Genomic DNA, 18,818 nt, shown 5'->3' with positions numbered 1-18,818 from the left:
TTCACTAACACTTTTGACTCACTAGTAGTAATAATAATTTCTGCTTTCATCTGGTTTTACAAAGCTCAGAGAAACCTTTGATAGTAGACAAGGTCCCAAAGTCTCCTTTGCCTTCAGACTCTTGGCACAGGAGGCTCTTTTCAAGACGCGGAGGAATCATATTATCCCTTGTCTCGTCCTGTATTTCACCAAATATAACAGTATCCTTTGCTGACCTTTCATACATGCATATTCTGCAGTTTTTAAAACAGGAATCTTTCAAAGGGGCTAAAAAAACCCATTTTAATTAATTATTGTTTAGAAAACTGCAAGAAATAGCATGAGGATACCATTTCAGTTATTGCTGTTTGTAAAACATGCTGAGGACCTAGAGGTGGTACCATCCAACAGTCTGGAAAAAAATGCCAAAAAGCTAAGCCAGCCAGAAGATCAAGTCACATCCCTGTGAGGCTGCAGATAAACTCCACAGCATCAGTGTCAGCAAAGTGGGACTAGTTCTTACCATGGCATTTCTGTGGCCACCAGGCAGAACAAAAATAGCAAAAAAAGTAAGAAAAAAGTATGGAAATCCTCCATTCTCAGGGACCAGAGCACCCTATCATGTCTCTGGGGTGCAGTGGGATGTCAGGTCAGGCTGAGGTTTATGGACATGGAGAACAGCCCTGTCTGACAAAGCTGGAACAACCCTGCCTGCCACACACTAACAGCTTAATCCTGTGGGTATTTGGTGACAATAACATTTTAACCGAGTTAAGCTTTTACCTGGGATTTGGATTTCCTGTACAATGGTTGCTTGAGGTCCTCTGGCAGCTGGGAAGCATTGAAAGCTGCCAATTCAGCTTCACTGTATTGATTTTCTTCCATTTTCCTCATTTTGAGGCTATCTGTGAAGTGCCTTATGTGGTCCAAAGCCGAAAGTCCAGTCTTATTATACTCCTCTTCTTTATACCTACAAAAACGCCAAGGAGGTTTTAATTAAATAACCCTCTCTGCATTCCCTCATCTTCTCAGATTTACACATCTGAGCAATTTCTCCCTTTTTCACTTTAATAAGCCACCTTGCCTTATGGAGTGGTGATCCTGAAATAAAAAGAATTCCCTTTTCTGTTCTAAAGAAAGGGCAGTTGAGTGGGGGAGGGAGTTTGTCTCTCTCATGGTGTCTCCGCAGCCTTCCGCAAGGCCATTATGAGAGATGCAGGACGGTTCACGGAGCAGATAACGTCTCTCCCATGGAACTGTCTCACCCTGCTTCCTGTCTCACCCAGAACCTCACAATAGCTCCCCAAGCACAGTCAATTTTGCTATCAAGGGCTCCAGACTGCATGAAGAGGCTGAAAGCAGGGCTGGTGTTGACCCAAACACAGACGCACGTTGCTATTGTAAGTGGGAAGCAGCTGCTCCGGACCGGTTCCCACGGCACCGGTTTGGTGCTGGCACTCTTGTATGGTTTATTGTTTTTATTCCGCCTATCGGGCACACCAATACTCGGAAGGAACCAACCTGCCAGGGGAAGCTTTGCAGTTCATGTCCAAAGTACTCGTTTCCTCATAATCCTCCTCGGGAGTGCCCTCATGCATGTCACTTGTCACGGGCTCTTTCACTGCTTTCCCTGCCATTTCACTCTCTTCGTCTTCTTCATCCATCATTACTTCATCTTCTGCCTCCTCATCATCCAACAGATCCGAGTTCTGGCTGGCTACCATGGCTTTTTCATCCTTAAAGTGGCTGCCATTCATTCTGAAAGTACCAAAACAAACCCAAGCTATAAACACAAATCAGATATGAAAGCTCCTCATCGGCAGACTCTTGGAGACAGATCTGAAAAGCATCTGTCCCAGCAGAATAAAGTGATTTCTGTATTTCATATCTTGCTTAGCTTCACAGAAAATTAGCACTGGAGAAAATTGCACTCAGAAATCAGTGGGACGTTACAGCACCATCACCATGGGATTTTCCTGTTATCCTGCTAAAACTACTGTCCTAACAGAGGCATGTTCAGATAACCATTCCAGATTTTCTCATGCATTATTACATCTCAAGTTTCCAATCATACATGTAGTCTGGGCAAAACAACTCACTGCCTTTTAACAGAAGCTGTAGGGGCCAAGAAACTCTGAAAATCGGATCTGGCATTTTTAACAAAAACGACATCCAATATTGCGTTCAGAGTTTTAAAGTCAAAATTACATGCATAATTAATTTAGCACACTACCCTCCCTTTGGAAGCCATACTGCTTCACTGAATGTATGGATTTCCTACATGGGAACCTAAGAGACTTCAGCTGGAGACCTGAAGAGTGGTCTGCAATATCGCCTCCGTGCTGAACTGGGTTATTGACTGATTTGAAGGGTAAAAAGCAATGAAAAGAAAGGTCATATGGCAATTTAAGTGTATTTATTCTTATTAAATGAGTAATTACAGCAATACCCACATGGAAAACCATTTGGTCTACGCGCTGTTATTACGCTGCCCTTTGCTCTCAGACAATGACTTCTCTTAACTACTTCCTACAGGATTTTTATCAAGGACATAATACCCACGCTGAAGTAGGGGCTGTTTGGTAATGGTCTCAACCCTGTAGGATTCAGAGCATCTGGAGCTGCATTGTGTCCATCATATCAAATGCGAAGTAAAGAAATTTGGCACCGCGGCGCCAACGAATGCCCAACCACAGACACAGGGATGTGAATGAGCTGCACCCAGTGGAGCCCCCCCCCAAAATTCATGCTACCACTGTATCTGCCCCCACCACGTCACGTAGCACAGAGGCCTTGATTCATCTATTGTTCTCATTGTGCAAAAGGTCCTTAACTCTTCCAGGAATACAGTTATAAAAATGGAAACCTTATTGTCCGCACGCAGTTTGCTTTAGACTCCGTGTGCTTCAAACTGTGTGGGACAATATGGGATATACCCAATGGTGGAGCAAGATAAGGTGAGCCATCAGCCTTGTTGGTATTTAACATTTGACTTTCTGCTGTAACAGATGGAGTTTCTGAGGAGCAAAGCTTGTTTCTGCCACAATAACAGCATCATTTTCCTAAACATATTAGAGTTTCATCTGTTTTCCAAGCAAATTCCAGCTGACTGCCATGAGTTTAGTATTGCATTGAAAAAAATGCTCAAGGGAACAGTCTGTCTTTAGAGCAGTATCAAAAAATCTGAGGTTGTGCAGAACAGGGAGGGCTGAAGCAGCCACCTCCCTCTAAGATCATCAGAGAAATATCTCTTTATCATCTTTTATTTAAATAGGCAGAAATAAGAAATTGTTGAGTGCAGTTTGGGCTGCTAACTTGCTTGTTATGCTCAATTGAGGCTGCTAGGAATGAAAGGGAGATGGACTACAACCAAAGTAACAAAAGCCATGTGATTAAGAAAACAGATTCTCTAATTATGCTTTCAAATGCAGCAATTTGCCAGGGATAAAATATCCGTCAAGAGCAGTCTGAAGTGCCAAATTTAGAAAGGAAACACTGCACAACCCAGCAACCTTTCCACTTTGCTGACTTCCTGTCAGAGGACATGTTGAGACCAGATGTGCAAGTTAAAAATCCCAAGCCCTCATTGCCAATCAAGATGGAATGAAATTTGAATATGCATGTAATCACTTAATCCAATACTTTTGTGGAAATTGTGTTGTGTCCACCCTTTTTATCCCTTCACAAAGGCATCTAGAAATTGAGGAGACAGCAAAGTTTGTCACCAGCAGTAAGAATTTTTTGATGTTGATAATGTAATGCCAATTCAAAAGGGAAAATAATGCATAATGCAACACCAATCCCAAAGAAATATGTGGGGCTCCATCCTACAGCCTTTTCTGCTTAGCTGTACTTTTATTAACTGAAAATATTTAAAAGTGGTCTCTCTTCTGTTAGTTCAGAAGAATTCAAACACCCATATACTTAATAAATCTTAGTAGAAAAAGCTCTCTCACATGCTGGAGCACTGTGGACTCCCAACGCCCACCCGCAGCCTCACGGGCTTTTGGCTACTCAGCATCTTTCTTGGGATTGAGTTACTTACGGGAAAGGACGTTCAGCTTGGTCTACTTTATTGATTACACATTTAAATTGCACTTAAATCCTACGGCTCCATACATTTAGCCACAGGATGTAGAATTCACCTGCTCTGCTGTGAATGTAAAGAGAAGGAATTTTTCAGCAAACTTAAATCAATGGTGGGAGCCTGAAACTGAGAGGTCCAGATACAAGAAGAAATGTGTTCACAGATGGAATCTCTTGTCCAGCATCTGCCACTTGGAACATCTTCATACACAGTGGGGAGGGAATCGACACATTTCTATTCCTAAGACACCAAGGTGGCCACTGAAGCAGCCAGATTCTAAAATAACTCTGGCTCCAGACATAATCAAAAGTGAACTATCAGGTCTGCAGACCTGGAAAAGGAGCAGTGGGCACCTTTTGAAGGCAGATCAGACACAACTCACCTCTCCTCTGAGTTTCGGGGGGATTGATTGTTGTGGTTGCTGTTTCCAATAAAATTCCTAATTTCTGTGAAGTAAGAGTCTTCCTTGTCATCTAGGATTGCCCCTGTGCTTTCCAGTTCTGAGTGAGGTGAAGACGTTGCAGTACCTTAAAGCAAAACATACGATGTCTGTTGCTGCTCCTTTACATTTTCTATATTTAACCATTTAAATCAAAATTAAATTGAAACTCTGGTTAAAAAATGGGTGAGAGCCAGAAAGTTGGTCAGTGTGAACCATCAGCTTTTGGCTATAAAACCAGTAATCAGTAATTATTCACGGGCAAGGATGATTTCCAGCAAAAACAACTGGTTGCATGCTGGGTGCCCCTTTCCATGGTTTATCATCACTTTTGCCATGTCTCTATTTCAACATCTCCCTCTTGTTCCCTGTGATTCCAAGATTGTCCATTGATAACTGTCTTTCTTAGACCAATGGCTGAACTGAGCAAACAGAACTTAATTTTTATCTATTAATTATGCAGATTTATTCAAAATATGGAGTAGTCATTGACATAATCACCCAGATTCATTAGCACTGAGAGACCAGTGTCAGACGCCTTTCTTTGAGCGCTGGGGAAGGGACAGCTCTGCATTCACTGCATGCCCCTGGTTATTTCCAGTGAGGCAAAATGCAGACTGAAAGGACTGCAGAGAGGGTTTTCATTAAACCCTGCAGATACCCAAACCAGCCCAATGACATCCCCTCCTGCCACTGCCTGTGCTGCTGCTGTGTGGTGACCAATTTGCTTTGGGGTTTGAGAGGCACCATTAGCTCCGTAATAGCCAGAGCTTTTCAGCTCCTGACAGTGGGAATATTTCAGAAGGTGCCAGGAAAATCTTTTAGAGTGCCCCCCGAGACTCTAAATCTAGGACTCCTATTGAGAGCCAAGGGATTGCGGAGATGGGATTAAACCAATTTTCCCAGTCTGTTCTCAAAACGCTATGGGTTGGCTTAATGAAAACCAAAAGAAAAGACATCTTCCAGTGGTCTTAAGTTATACAAGGGGAGGGTTTATGCTGGGATTTTCAAAGCACTTTCAATGTCAGCAGAGCTTAGGCACTTACATATTTTGCAACCCCCCAGCCGTCGGAGCAGCGTGTGCCTGTGGACACTCGGCAGCGCTGACAGGGAATGGGCAGTCCCTGCACATGGGACATGGGGCAGGCTGGGGAGGGAAAAGACAGGAGGGAAAAGACATAACATACCAGACATGTTCCCGTTCTCGTGCTTTTTTAGATGTCTGTCAAGATTGGTTTGTTGACCAAAACACCTGTCACACAAGTGACACTTGAATGGCTTCTCTTTATTGTGGATGTTACGCACATGTCTCTGCAGGTTAGAGGATATGCTAAAGGATCTGTCACAGTATTTGCATCTAAAAAAAAACCAAAACAAGTGGGTAGGAAAGAGTTTGTTAATAGCTGGATACATAAGATTTATCCTACGATACATGAAGAGCCTTCTGGGCTCAGTCTCAGCACCCAACCACAGTTCTTTGTTCCCTACTGAGGCACAATCCTCTCTGAAACAGACAAATTTTGGCTGACTAACTGGAGACCTGTGCTCTTGGAATGGAGACATAACTTCTATGTTGGGGTTTTCAGCTTTAATTCACATTAGACTTTATATTTTAAATACTGCCTCTAGGAATAAGCATAATATTTCTGAGCTAATGGCTTCAAATTAGCTATGGTAATTGAGTCCCATGTTTTTAAAATTGTTGCATGCAAAGTTGGGAAGTTTGAAAACAGTAGAGCAATAACTCTATTGTTTCATGTGCTGCCAATACAATACAATTAAACACTTTTGGAAAAAACATGAAACAGATCTCTTCTAATGCTCAAATAAGGTAAAAAGGGCTATTTCTTTTCCTATTCTAAATTATACTGTGTGATTAAATCTTTTCTCGAGGAATTAGCTTGCTTGATTGCTAATCCCAGAGGAAATTTGGTTATCTTGCAAAAACCAGCAATAAACAATCCCAACCTTTAATACTGTGCCAATGTGAGTAGTTTAGTCTATCACTCTGGTACCAGAGGCATCAATTTTCATACTGTGTAGTGATTTGGAGTCCCTAAAGCCTTTACTGTATTGCTCTTTAAGCCATTACTAAGTCATACTATAACTATTCCAAATTCTCTGGCTGGCAACTAGCCAAGAGTCTTCACCACTTCAGTTTTTCAATCTTTTACTTCTCCTGTGCCTCTCTTACGGTTGTCAATGATGTCAAATTTTTTTAGTGCTGAAATCGCCCATTATGCTACTAATTGCTTGTGGCTTTTATGCAGTGGACGGGTATAATATACATCAAGACCTTCCTACAATAAAATTAGATGTGAATCTCATTTCCCAAAGAGACTAGATGCAAAAAACATATTGTTTCCTCACAAACAATGAGCTTACTCTGCTCTTTACAGCTCATAAAATGCAGAAATCTGTGCATTTGTTTTACTGGAACATGAACTGGCCTCTTTCCAGTTTAAATTAGCCTTTCATTTTCAATAAGGTGAAGCTTTATACACATTTCTGCATGTGACTGTCCTGGATTCAGTAACACACACACATTCTTATCAACAGGAGAGTACACCCACATGGGTTTTGGTTAAGCAGATCTCAGAAAGAATCCAGATTAGGCAGGGAACAAATAAATACAGTAACGCCTTTGCAACCGGGATCTTTCAGTGATCAGATGACTGACAAATCACCCAATTTTAGGCTGCAAATAACACCGCAGAACTCCAAGAAAAAAACATTCTTGCAAGGGAGAATACATCCAAGAGCCCTACTGAGCACTCAATCACACTGGTTCAGCAGTGCCAGCCCTGCTGCCAGCAAAGGCAAACCTGGGGATTGTGCTGGGAAGCTGCCCCAGCCAAAAGAATTTCACTAAGACCTAAACCTTCCCCCTTTCTGCATCTTCAACACCGAGGATCAGCACCTAATGCACAAAACTCTGAGACCAAAATGCAACAGTGGGTCCAAAGCTAAGGAGGAAGGGCTGGAGCTGGTCCAGCAAGGATGTTGAATTCCCCAGCTTTTTTCACAGAATCACAGAAAACATCTGCACTGGAAGGGACCTCAAAGCTTGACCACAGCACAGACAGGGGTGAGGGGTGTGGTACCTATAGGGCTGCTCTCCAGTGTGCGTCCTCAGGTGACGGGTCAGGTTTGCAGATCTTGGGAAAATCTTGCCACAGTATCTGTGATAAGAAAATGTTTGATGAGACAACACAACCTTCAGTGGCTTCGTACAGCCCAATTGGAATCATCACTATATGGTCCTACTGGCATTGCTTTGGTGCAACAACATCTCAAGAAAAGCATTCAGCAAATATAAGGGATCAACACACACAAGAGTGGGACTGGAACTGCTGGCACCAACCAGCTTTGCTTGTGCAGAAGTAAGGGGTATATGAAAAACCAGTTTTAAAGATCACCCCAAGGTTCTAAGCCCACTGGGTGATTATCAGCATCATTCAGATTTGGAATCAAGAGAATCTGTTATTAAAGCCTTGGATTTCTGCCTCTGTGTAAGCAAATTTCAAACCTTTCAACCAATTCTACGTGTCAGCAAATGTGACACCGTTCTGTGCATTGAATAGGATCAGAGCAGACAAGACTCAAAGACCTAATCCATCAAGGTATGTTTCTATAACAACATGTCTTGAAAGAAGGTGACATGTTTTCAAAAAGATCAGATAAACTGATATGCCAGTGTCAAATGCCTGCACGTTCTGGAGATGATATAGAGACCTAAACAGTGCAATTTAAAAACCATTCTCCAAACTCAATAGTATGTCACAGGAAAAATAATGGCCAACAAAAAAAAAAAAATTATCGTGAGTTCTCCCCCTTTGTTCAAGCAACACATTAATATTCAGTTTATAATTGGCCCATGCTGTTAAGGACATTGAGCCCATTTTTGCATGAGGGCAGAGCACACACACAGTGCTCTCTTAAGTGAATGAGGGTGGTGGCTGTACCACATGATGACTTTGAAGATTGCATCCCTTCACTTTTAACATCCCATTTATTTTTTCACAACATGATGTATAAGCCTTCAAAATACCCACACAGCTAATTCCACTCTCCTTGACAAAGCTCCCATTCATTTTGGGTGCATATTCAATGACTATCTTCATTGTGGGCTTTTTTTTTAAGTCTGTACACACAAGTCCTAATAAGTCATGTATTTTATCACTGATCCCTTTGGATATTAAAACCAGAAGCCTGAGAGAAAACACGTCTGTAGTTTACGATCAAAAAAATCAATAATGAAAGCACACTTTTATATATGAAAGTGATGAGAAAATTTGGAAAAAAAGGAATTGTTTATGTAACAGTTTGCACCTCATTTATCAAGCTGCTACGATACAGGGAGAGCTCTTTGCTTCGTAACACCAATAATCTAATAAATAGGAACCCCAAAGGGAAACGCTTTCCACGTTGGGCACGGAGAGGTCTGAAAGGCTCGCTGTGGGATGTCTGAGCAGGGGGGGGGCTTGGGGAGGGCAGCGTGGGGTGGCCCTGGGGCTACCTGCAGGTGTAGCGCTCCTTGCCCTTGCGCAGCAAGGTCTCGGGGAGGGCGCTGGGCGGCGCGCGGAAGTTGAACATGGACGGCACCGACTGGATCAGCTCGCTGGCCTCCGGCTTCAGGGCGCTGAAGCTCTCCAGCTTTTCAGCCATGTTCTCTATAGCTGACACCTGCAGCAGGAGAGAGCACAGAGCCCACCAAGGTAAACACCCCCTCGGATTTCTGCCCCCACCGGGAACCCAAAATACAAGAACATCCACTGGTAAGTGAAAGGAAAAAAGGGGAAAAGGCCAGTGTAGAGCTGCAGTCTCAAAAATTATGGGGCATGAGGGTAATAATCAGCCAGTGTTCATTTCTTCTTACTTTTAAGCCCCAGCTTCTACAAAATTCCAGGTTTTGTAGTCATGCTCTGTGGTTGTGTGCCTACAAGTCTATGCATCCCATCTACAGAAATCATTGAACATTTTTTACCAAATGAACAGAAATAATAACTGAATGTCTAGTTTTTTGGTTTGGATTTTTTTGTTTGTTTGTTTGTTTTTTTTAAGGACTTGCAGAGGACACCTATCACAGTGGAAAGATTATGAACACTCTAGCTCAACCAAGGGCTGCAACAATCCAGTTCCAAAGAGGCTCCATCAATGTCCCAGCCACATCCAACCATCAAGCCCAGTGTTCTAGCCCATCATAGCCAAAGACCATTAGATAAACACAGAAGAAATTAAGCTTTGGTGGGTTTGGTGCTCTGTATTCACGTTGCCTGTTAGATGTCTATCCTATTTTTTCACCTCTTAATATTCCTGCTCTACCTTTAGTTGCTTGTAAATCCTTTGTGCTTTGGGATGTTTCCACTCTTGATCAGCTGTCTGCAATTTGCAGGGAGTGGGGATTAAATAATTTCTGGAGAACAGTTTCCTTTAAGGTGTCTGGAACAGACCAAGGAAAGCCCCTCCAAAACCTCAAACATTGCCACTTGAAGAGTTCAAGAATGCTGCTGAGCCTACTGACAGGTGAGAATAACCATCCACCTCTCCATAACACCACAAACAAATGAAAGAAAAGAAAGCCAAGCTCTCACCTACCGAGCACAAAACCCACAGCATGAGCCCTGTGCAAGATCTTGCTTGTGATGAAGAAGCAAATTATATGAAAGACAAGATGCTGAACCCTTCTCAGCTGGAACACCTCCACAGACTGTTCTTCAAAATCCATAAGAGGTTGCTCTGATTGTTGTAAAACTGAAATTTTATTTGGAAGAACTGGGCATTTTTTGCAGGTTTATTTATTTTCATTGGCAGAACGACATGATTGTCTCCTGGAATGACTATTTCCATGCTGGTTAGCTCTGCCTTTGGGCTGCCTCGTTTTTTTCCCTTTAGCCTGTAGCCTGCCCTCTCATTTCATGCTCAGATTCCTAATGCTGAGTACAAATTGCAACGTACAGGGTACCACTGCCAATTTGCCAAATGTCTTTCATCAAACACGGTGGAAAAAAATAAAAAATCTCAGAGGGAAGTCAAGATACATTTACTTGTCAGGCAACAAATGTGAAAGCATTGCAAGGCAGTAAGGGCTGTAAGCTCTGGGGTTTGATTCATAATCACTCAGCTGCTAAAACATTCTCCACAGATGCAAGTGGACAGCACATTTGTCAATATGAAGGATTTTGACGTGTACTGATCACAGGCATGAGATATGTAATGATGATGCTGCTGGGAGAGGAGGTAATTCTATCTCGGCACCAAGATGTCATTATCAACCCATACACCTCAACATTACCATATATTTCTTTTTATACGACTTCATCTTCTCCTTTAGTTGGAATTGATTCTTAAAGCTTTCAAAGTAGTCGTCCCACTGCCTTTAATTTCTTCTAATTGTTCCCCACAAAAATTCACTCATCTATTTTACAACTGCTGAAAATAAATGGTTTGAACGAAAAATGCCCTTTGGCCTTCGGGCTGATTAGCAGTGACATGACAGTGCATGGGTTATGGTATCACATATTTATGGTGAAGAATAATAAGGGTACTGAGAAGTATAATAAATGTTTTATTTATGTATATTTAATATTCAAGTCCATTTCATTATCTAGTGGGTTTAAATCATTTTTGGATCACAATTTCTCATGCACATGGTCCCTGCCAGTAATATATTAAAGCAACTATTTTCCCCTTTACATTTAAAATGGCTTAGTCATGCTGATTTTTTTTTTCCAGTTCTTATTTCCAGGATTTTGCAGAGTAGAAACTGAGACAGACTCTTGTTTAATGCACAGCGAAGCAGATCAGCCCTACCTCCAACTCTGCCTCCAGGATTACATCAGTCCCAAAATAGGTATGAAATCAGCACCTAGTCTTAAATCCCTCATCCAGAGGAAGCACGAGCACTTCCAATTATTTTAAAGTATTACTCTCTTTCTAAAAATATGTTTCTCACCATAGGAATGACTATTGTGCTTGCTGCTTTGCCAGTTTTGCTTTTTTTTTAAAGCCTGACTTATGTGGTGACCTGGTATGATTGATGTTTTTCAAGAACTGCACCAGCACCAGTGGGAAGTGTTTGGCCTCACAGCTTTGCTGATCCGAGGCACTGTCACTCCACTGCTATCAGGATAATTATAGCTGGCACTATCTGTTGGAGGTAGGGCTCCCAAGAACCAAAACTGGGGCATTTTCTTAAGAAGTCCTGGAGTGTGTTGGTGCTCAGAGCCTTCAGGATGCAAATCCCTATCGTGAGATGGGTTCCTGGGCTGTGGGGGCATTTTACAGCCCATGAAGTCCTGCAGCCCTGATCACAACATGCTGTCCATCACCTCCAGTGCAGGCAGACAGCCCCTGCTCACCAGTCTGCTTGCAAAATACCAGCTGAGCAGTAAGAAATCTGGGGGTTTTGCATTGAGGACTAACTCAGACACCAAAATCAAGCAGGAATCGTAAACTGGAAACTTGTGTTTTTGGAAGCTGGTACCAGTGCCAAGCAGTGGCTCCAGGGGACACACAGGAGGGTGGGCAAGGGACAGATCTCCCCACTGTCACACACCAGCACAGGGAGGTGGAAAAGCATTAACTGGAGGCTGCATCTCAGTTACAACATCGAACGTCCATCGGCTGCTGCTCCCATTCACTTGGCTGAACCTTTTCAGACTCGTTTATATTTTTGTCAAGGAGAGTTCACCAATTTAATTAGGTGCCTATGAAAAGATATTCACTTTTGTTCCTTTTAAGCCTCTTGCCTGATATTTTTTGTGGTTTTTTTTTTTTTTTCTATTGTTATCACTAATGAATAACCATTCCTCATTCAGGTTCTGCTCACCATTCATGGGCTCACAGAGCTGGGGCACAGCTCCCTTGGGCATTTTTTTCCCAGCTGAAAAAATCAAAATCTACTTAGTCACTTTTTGAATGGAAGCTGTTCCCTACCTCTGATCATCATTGTTGCACTTTTCTGTGTCTTTTCTAATTCTACTATGGCCTTTTCGAGAGGAACTTCAGCTGCATTCAAGACCTGAAGGCAGTATAACATAATGATATTTTCAATTCCTTTCTGCTAAGCACGGAGGTGATATTTTCATAAGACTACCAACTTCAAGATCTTTTTCCTAAATGACAGGAGTTAAAAGTCACAATTTCCCCTCGGTATTATTGGGTATTTACTGACATTGACTTTCATTGCCGTTTCAATCCTGGTGACTCAGCTTTCTCTGAATCTCCTGCAAAATCTTCATCATCAGCTCTGGATTTGGCTACTCACAGTAGACAGTCACAAACTCCACTCTCTGCCTGATCCCCCTTCTTCCTATGGCCTTTACAGACATATGCCACAGTTCAAGGCCCAGTGACACCAACTGGTAATCTTCAATGATTGTAAAAAACACTATTCTGTTACCCTTTCCCCCCCTTCTTTTTTTTTTTTATGACTAAATATTAACCCAGGAGATGACTTTCCTTCTTCCACAATGCAAGTCTCCCTTCCAGCTGAAACACAACTGAAGTAGCTCTTCTTCCTTCCAAACACTGTTACTGCTGATGGCAAGGCCAGACCTGCCTCTATAGGAGCTCTCTTGGTTGTGGAGGTGCTACCGGTCCTCAGTTCACCAAACTCCTGGAGAGAGGTGTTGGTGAGAGTGTCTGTCCTGGGGGGTTGGGTGGGTGCTCATGGTCACCTCATCTCTCCAGTGACAGTCCCTGGGACCACCAGGGAGGCAGGTGTGTGGCTAAAGCCACCAGCTGTGCTTTCAGGGGGTTCTGCACCCCAACCCAACACCCAAGTGCTGTGGTGATCCCTGAATGGGGCACGGGGGGAAAAGCACTGCTTGACCCCGAGGATGGGATTAGTGTAATTGCCATGCCCATGGAGAAAGCTCTCCGAGGAGGCAGGAGAGGGAGAAGATCCTATTACATATTTTACATACAGCTATTGCCTTATGGACAAGTCACGGGCGCTCCTAATCTGCGATCAGTGAATGACAGTGTTTTATATAGAACAGTAACTTTTGATTTACATATATAAGAGTTGTTGATTCTATCTGTGTCCAGATGTCTGGAAAAGGAAGCAGCTTTCCCCCACCTCCCTGAGAGGCTATTAACCTCCGACTGACGCAAACTAATGTGCAGTCATAATTCCCCAGCTCCGACTCAAAAATGCAGACATTACCATAATCGGCTAAAACAAGTATTTATAAACATTTCAGAGGGCAAGATACCATCAGCAGGGGCCCTGAACATTTGTCTTAAAATTTATTAACCCACCCAAGAAAAAGTGGCATAAATAAAGCAAACGTTTGCTGTTGCTGCTTTTTAAGAATAACCTGATGATATGAAATAATCTCGCAGAAAATGTCATGAATTACATGACCTCATGTTTTACAAACGTGACTCCTTCATTGCTGCTATCACAAAAACAACTGACTTTATGGCCAGACCTCATGGGAAAAAAAACTGTTCAAGTGTTTGCTTTCTATTTTTACTACTGTTATTTGGGGAACTCTTCAAAATCCAACTACTAAAGCTCATGATTTTTCCCTCTCCCATCTGAAGCTGTAATGTTGCCTCTAAAAACTGCAATTTGTGAATCATGTTGTCTTGAAACTGTGTGTATTTGGACATCTAGCCCTGGAACTTGGCTGAGTTATATTCACGTTCAAGAGACCCATCACACGTGGCTGAACTTTACGAAGCAGTAGCGAGAAACTCCTGCTGATCTGCAGTTTGGTTCCAGAATAACTTGATTTGTATGAATGTAGTTGGTGGGGATTAAGCTCAGTTAACAGAACGGATCATGTCCTAAAAATAAGCCCAGTAAAATAAAAGCTTTGTTAATGCACTCACCAAATTCCTTTGCATTTATTTGTAAAATTGTTTTAATTATTTACAATGGTTCTCCATAAAGCAAATAATGCCTGCCTATAATTACAGAACCTCTTTAAGCAACCTTCTCCTGATGGGACCAAAATGGAATAAATACATCAAATTACTCCTGATCCATTCAAGAGAAGGTGTTGCCCATTGATTTGTACCATAAGGCACCTTCCAAACAAGAAAAAACAATCTCAAATAATCTTGGAATATATGGCACATGCAACTGGGAATTGAGATGGAAAGGCTTGTGTGACATAACCAAACCTCTCAAGGTGGAGATTCATCCATGAATCAGCATCCTGCTCAGTCCCTTCAAGTTTTAAACATCTATTTCTGCTGGAGCTGCTCATAGCATGAGCATGGCCAGGAGACATACACTCACAAAGGAGCAGGATGATGGAAATTTGAGGACCAAGCCAAAGTCAAGGAAATCAGAAGAAACAGACTGCACTGGGTTTTTCAACTTCCCAAACTTGCTGAAGCAGAGCTGCTTTTCTGAGAGCAGAGGATTAAGGGTGCCTGGGCCAAATCGCAAATCCTACTACGGCCCCTTCATGTCCTACACAGAATTGCCCAAAGAAAATATTCGGGAACCACTTCCTGTGCTCTTCAAGTCTGGCATCCAACCCCACCTCCTGCTTGCTGAGCTCCTGCGGCACCTCTGGGTGCTCACAGCAGTCCTTCGATGCCTGCTCAGCTCCTTCCAGCTCAGGCTCCCAGAGCATCTTTGCAGCTGCTTAAGCCAGCACTTCCCAGGAAGAAAGTGGGATTAAAATCTACATGTGCACACAGAGCAAAGGTCCATCACTGCTCTAGAAGTGTGCCAAAGAGGGCACAGAGCAGAGGGCAGGGCTCAGAGCCCATCTGCAGGGGCAGCACCTCCAGGGGCTCCCACAGCAGCCCCGTGCAGGGACGCACGTGCGGAGGAGCGCGAGAAGATCTCAGAGCTCGGCTTGCAGAATTCTGGCTTTGCCTGGTGAAATGAGTCCAGGTCGCAGTGAGAGAGATGAGCAGGAGTGAGTCAGGATCCCAGCCACTGCCTCCTGGCTCCAGCCCTCCCCTCCAAAGCCCAAAGGTTGGGAAACTCTGGGGTACGTATTTATGGTTTCGGCGCTGCAGCTGAGGAGCCAGCAGTGCGAGAGCAGAACACGGCGTTACTGGAGTTGCATCTGCAAAAGCAGTTGCTGTGGTTCTTTTTTTTTTTTTTCTTCTCATGAACAATTTAGATGTATTAAAAGCAAGGTTTTATAAAAATAGAAGAGAAAGCCCAAATTTATCCCACAGTACACTCACTAAAAGCACAATTCCTGTTCATGTAAGGAGGATGATGTAAGTATACACAGAGGACAAATTTGACCTAAACACAGCAAATAAATGGGTGTTTTATTTCTGCTTTAAGCACTGCAATGAGCAATTAGGCTCAAAATTTCAGAGCTATTAAAGTGACTAACTCCCACCGAAGTCAAGTGAGAGAGAAACATTAAATCCTCTGAGGCTCTGTATTTTAATGCAGATTAAATATTTATTAACTATTGCAATCTAACAAGATTTCAGCCTGAAAATTTCACTGCAATCTCTGAAGGAAACGGTTTGGAACAACTTCAGTCACATATAAACTAAGATTGCATTCTGCAACCCTCACTCAGGTAAAGCTCCCATTGCCTTCACCAAACAAAACCACCAGGATCAGGTACGTAAAAATAAAGCCAATTTGACATAAGAGCATATTTATCTGCTACAGCTACAAGACCCTGTAGGAAAGAGTGGCATGCTCCGTAATTGAGTGGTAAGTTATCTTTCATATTATATTTTTCTTATGCAATTTATTTCACAGTGATTAAATCAAAAATATAAGCAATGAACTTACCCAAATTCTTTGATCAGGCAATTGGAACTGGGAGCAAAATTGAAACAAAAACAACACATTATTCCTGCATTGGAATCCTTATTGCAATCAATCTACATAATAAGATTTTATTTAAAGATACTAATTAAAATGTTATTCTGAATGATTTGTTGGAGAGGGGTGTTCTCTTCCTAAAAAATACAATCGTTGTAATGGCAAATTATTGTGAAACGCCATCAACTTATCTAACTTTCATAGCTTTTGGGCCACTGGCACTGGGAGGAATTTTTCCCAGCCAGGTATAGGATAAGGACTTCAGGGTTTATGTCTTTAAGTCTTATTTCAGAAACCTTTTTAAAGATCCATGTGCTTGCTGTCATATTATCCAGTTAAAAAATAATAAATTCTTGCTCCACGAGACAGCAATTTTCAGGAATAAATTCAACAACAGAAACACAAGCTTTTAGGACATGAACAATAATTTTGTAGATAATTTAAATCCTGCAAGTAGAAAATGAAAACTTGTGGAGCACTCCCCACCTGTACTTTTACAGGGGTGAACAGGACTATAAAGAAAAAACAGCTTTTCTGGAAGCTGTTCCCCAGTCCTCTATAAATACCGAGCCAGATTCTGCCTTTGCAAACAGGAGGCTCCTTTCTGTTCTATTAAAGTTTGCAAGAAAACATTTTGACATTTACTTTTTTGACAGGACGTGTGCTGGTGCTTTGGTTTTCTTTTACAATGTTCCTTAGTGCCTGTTACACTCCTGACCTCTGTATCGATCCAGCTCACACCAAGTTAAAGACGTATCCCTCTCACTCAGGTAAGTGATAAAACCAAAGCCAGGCTTTGCCGTGGATTTTTTATCCTGTTGCACAGTGAGAAATGTGGAGGAGGGGGCTCTGCACAGCCAGCCTCCCTCCTTCCCCTGGGGGGCTTCTCTGCCCCACCTGGGCTGGCCCTGCCATGGGGAGGTGGCATCCGACACCTCCTCCTCACACTGATGGACTTGGTGACAGCACTGGGACCTTCCTTGGGCACCAGCAAGAGATTCAACCAACTCTCTAGGACAAAACACGAAGGTGGAATCCTGACATCATTCCCATTAACAGGGAAATGCCCAATGTCTCCATTTCACCCCCATATCCTTGCCTGATTCCCAGTCCCCCAGGTAACTCAGTCACACAACGCTACATAGAAAAATATCCAACTCCTTTCCTGCCCACCACAGCCAAACTCCAAACAGTGAATTTTACTCCAGCAGCCCCTTTCCTACCCACTGACCACCCTACCTACCACTGGCATCAGTCCAACCTGCAGCAACACCTTCAGAACCCCCAAATCCACCTGCACTTAACCACCCTGAGTTACAGCTTCTGAACATCTAGAGTGCACTAAGCAAAACGATACTGCTTTTTCCATCAATGCAGTATCTAAAATGTCCTCATTTAAATAATTTACTGATAATTTACAGCTCCTTAGCTGCTCTAACAGAATTACTAACTAGATGGAGAGGAACCAGTCTGTTTTACAGCAGGAACAAAAAGCACATTGAGCTCATCTTTGGGGAATTTTCACTTGTTATTTTGCCACTTGAGCAAATTTACCTTATTTACCTTATTTAAGGTAACTTAGCAGGAGGTGTTAAGCTGCTATTAAATCTTGCACATAAATTCTCAGTGATTTTAATACATCTTAAATTCTTATTTAATGCTTATAAATACTTACAGAATGCCATAAATACTTACAGCATGTAAATACTACAAAATACTTTCATACTTAGATCCAACACTTTGTTCAGAAATTGGAATGGGGTGGTTTTGTGCATCTGCAACCATGTATACCATCAGCTTCTCTTCCCAGTTCTCCAGAAGTCCCATATTTCAGAATATAATCCATGCAAGTTAGGACATAACAATTTAGGATTTCATTGGGAAAAAAAAAAAAAAAAAAGCAAGTGCTGGAAGATTATTGGGGTGTTTTGCCCAGGAATTCAGAGGAACCTGAACAGAGACAGCAGCTCATGGTTGTGTGCTTAAAATACAGGATGTGTAGAGGGTGTCATTACTAAGATGAAACAGCCCACAGTCAGCAAGGGGTTCAAATCTGTAAATACCACAGAGCATTTTATTTCAGGTGTAAGATTTAACCAAAATTTTTAGCAGAATCTCCTGGAGCAAGGAGGAGGAAGCCAAAATGAGGGCGCGGTGCTGGTGGAGAAAAGCAACGCATAGTTTGCACACAGATCCTCTTCCCATACTACAAACACATCACAGTTTTTACACTGTTTTAAGGACACCCTCCTAAATGCTTTTCATCCAGGATTGTGACCTATGAACAAGCGAGCAGCCCAGAGTTTATAAACTGTCTGCAGGAATGGAGGAGTAGGGATCCTACACACACTGCGGCCCACAGCAGCTACCAAAAACCATGGAGCATTTGCACTATGAGGCTTGGAAACATCAGGTGGACACTTTCATCTCTTTTATGGGAGTCCTTAAACAAAATAAAATCCCTTTTAAACTTGGACACTCAGCTTTGCTGGCCTTATTTGAATCTGCATCGACTCCTCGTAGACAATACTGACTCT

General features: G+C 42.4%; 1 protein-coding gene across 8 annotated transcripts in view; it reads right to left on the bottom strand.

Annotated features, from left to right (window-relative positions):
• MECOM (MDS1 and EVI1 complex locus) overlaps positions 1–18,818 on the bottom strand; it is a 327,506-nt gene that overhangs the window by 1,859 nt on the left and 306,829 nt on the right. For 5 of the 8 annotated variants that reach the window (XM_032119852.1, XM_032119857.1, XM_032119853.1 and 2 more), the window contains 7 exons: positions 16,249–16,275; positions 9,025–9,191; positions 7,610–7,687; positions 5,693–5,862; positions 4,449–4,593; positions 1,501–1,737; positions 763–949 (listed from right to left, as the gene is read on the bottom strand). In XM_032119852.1, the coding sequence (XP_031975743.1) occupies positions 763–949; positions 1,501–1,737; positions 4,449–4,593; positions 5,693–5,862; positions 7,610–7,687; positions 9,025–9,191; positions 16,249–16,275 (1,011 nt within the window). The remainder of the gene's footprint in view (positions 1–762; positions 950–1,500; positions 1,738–4,448; positions 4,594–5,692; positions 5,863–7,609; positions 7,688–9,024; positions 9,192–16,248; positions 16,276–18,818) is intronic. The other 3 variants (XM_032119854.1, XM_032119855.1, XM_032119859.1) reach the window with 1 other exon arrangement.

The sequence above is a fragment of the Corvus moneduloides genome, chromosome 10 (assembly GCF_009650955.1).
Source record: "Corvus moneduloides isolate bCorMon1 chromosome 10, bCorMon1.pri, whole genome shotgun sequence".
NCBI lineage: Eukaryota > Metazoa > Chordata > Aves > Passeriformes > Corvidae > Corvus > Corvus moneduloides.
Note: the sequence above shows the minus strand (reverse complement) of the source record. Positions and strands in the feature narration are given on the sequence as shown.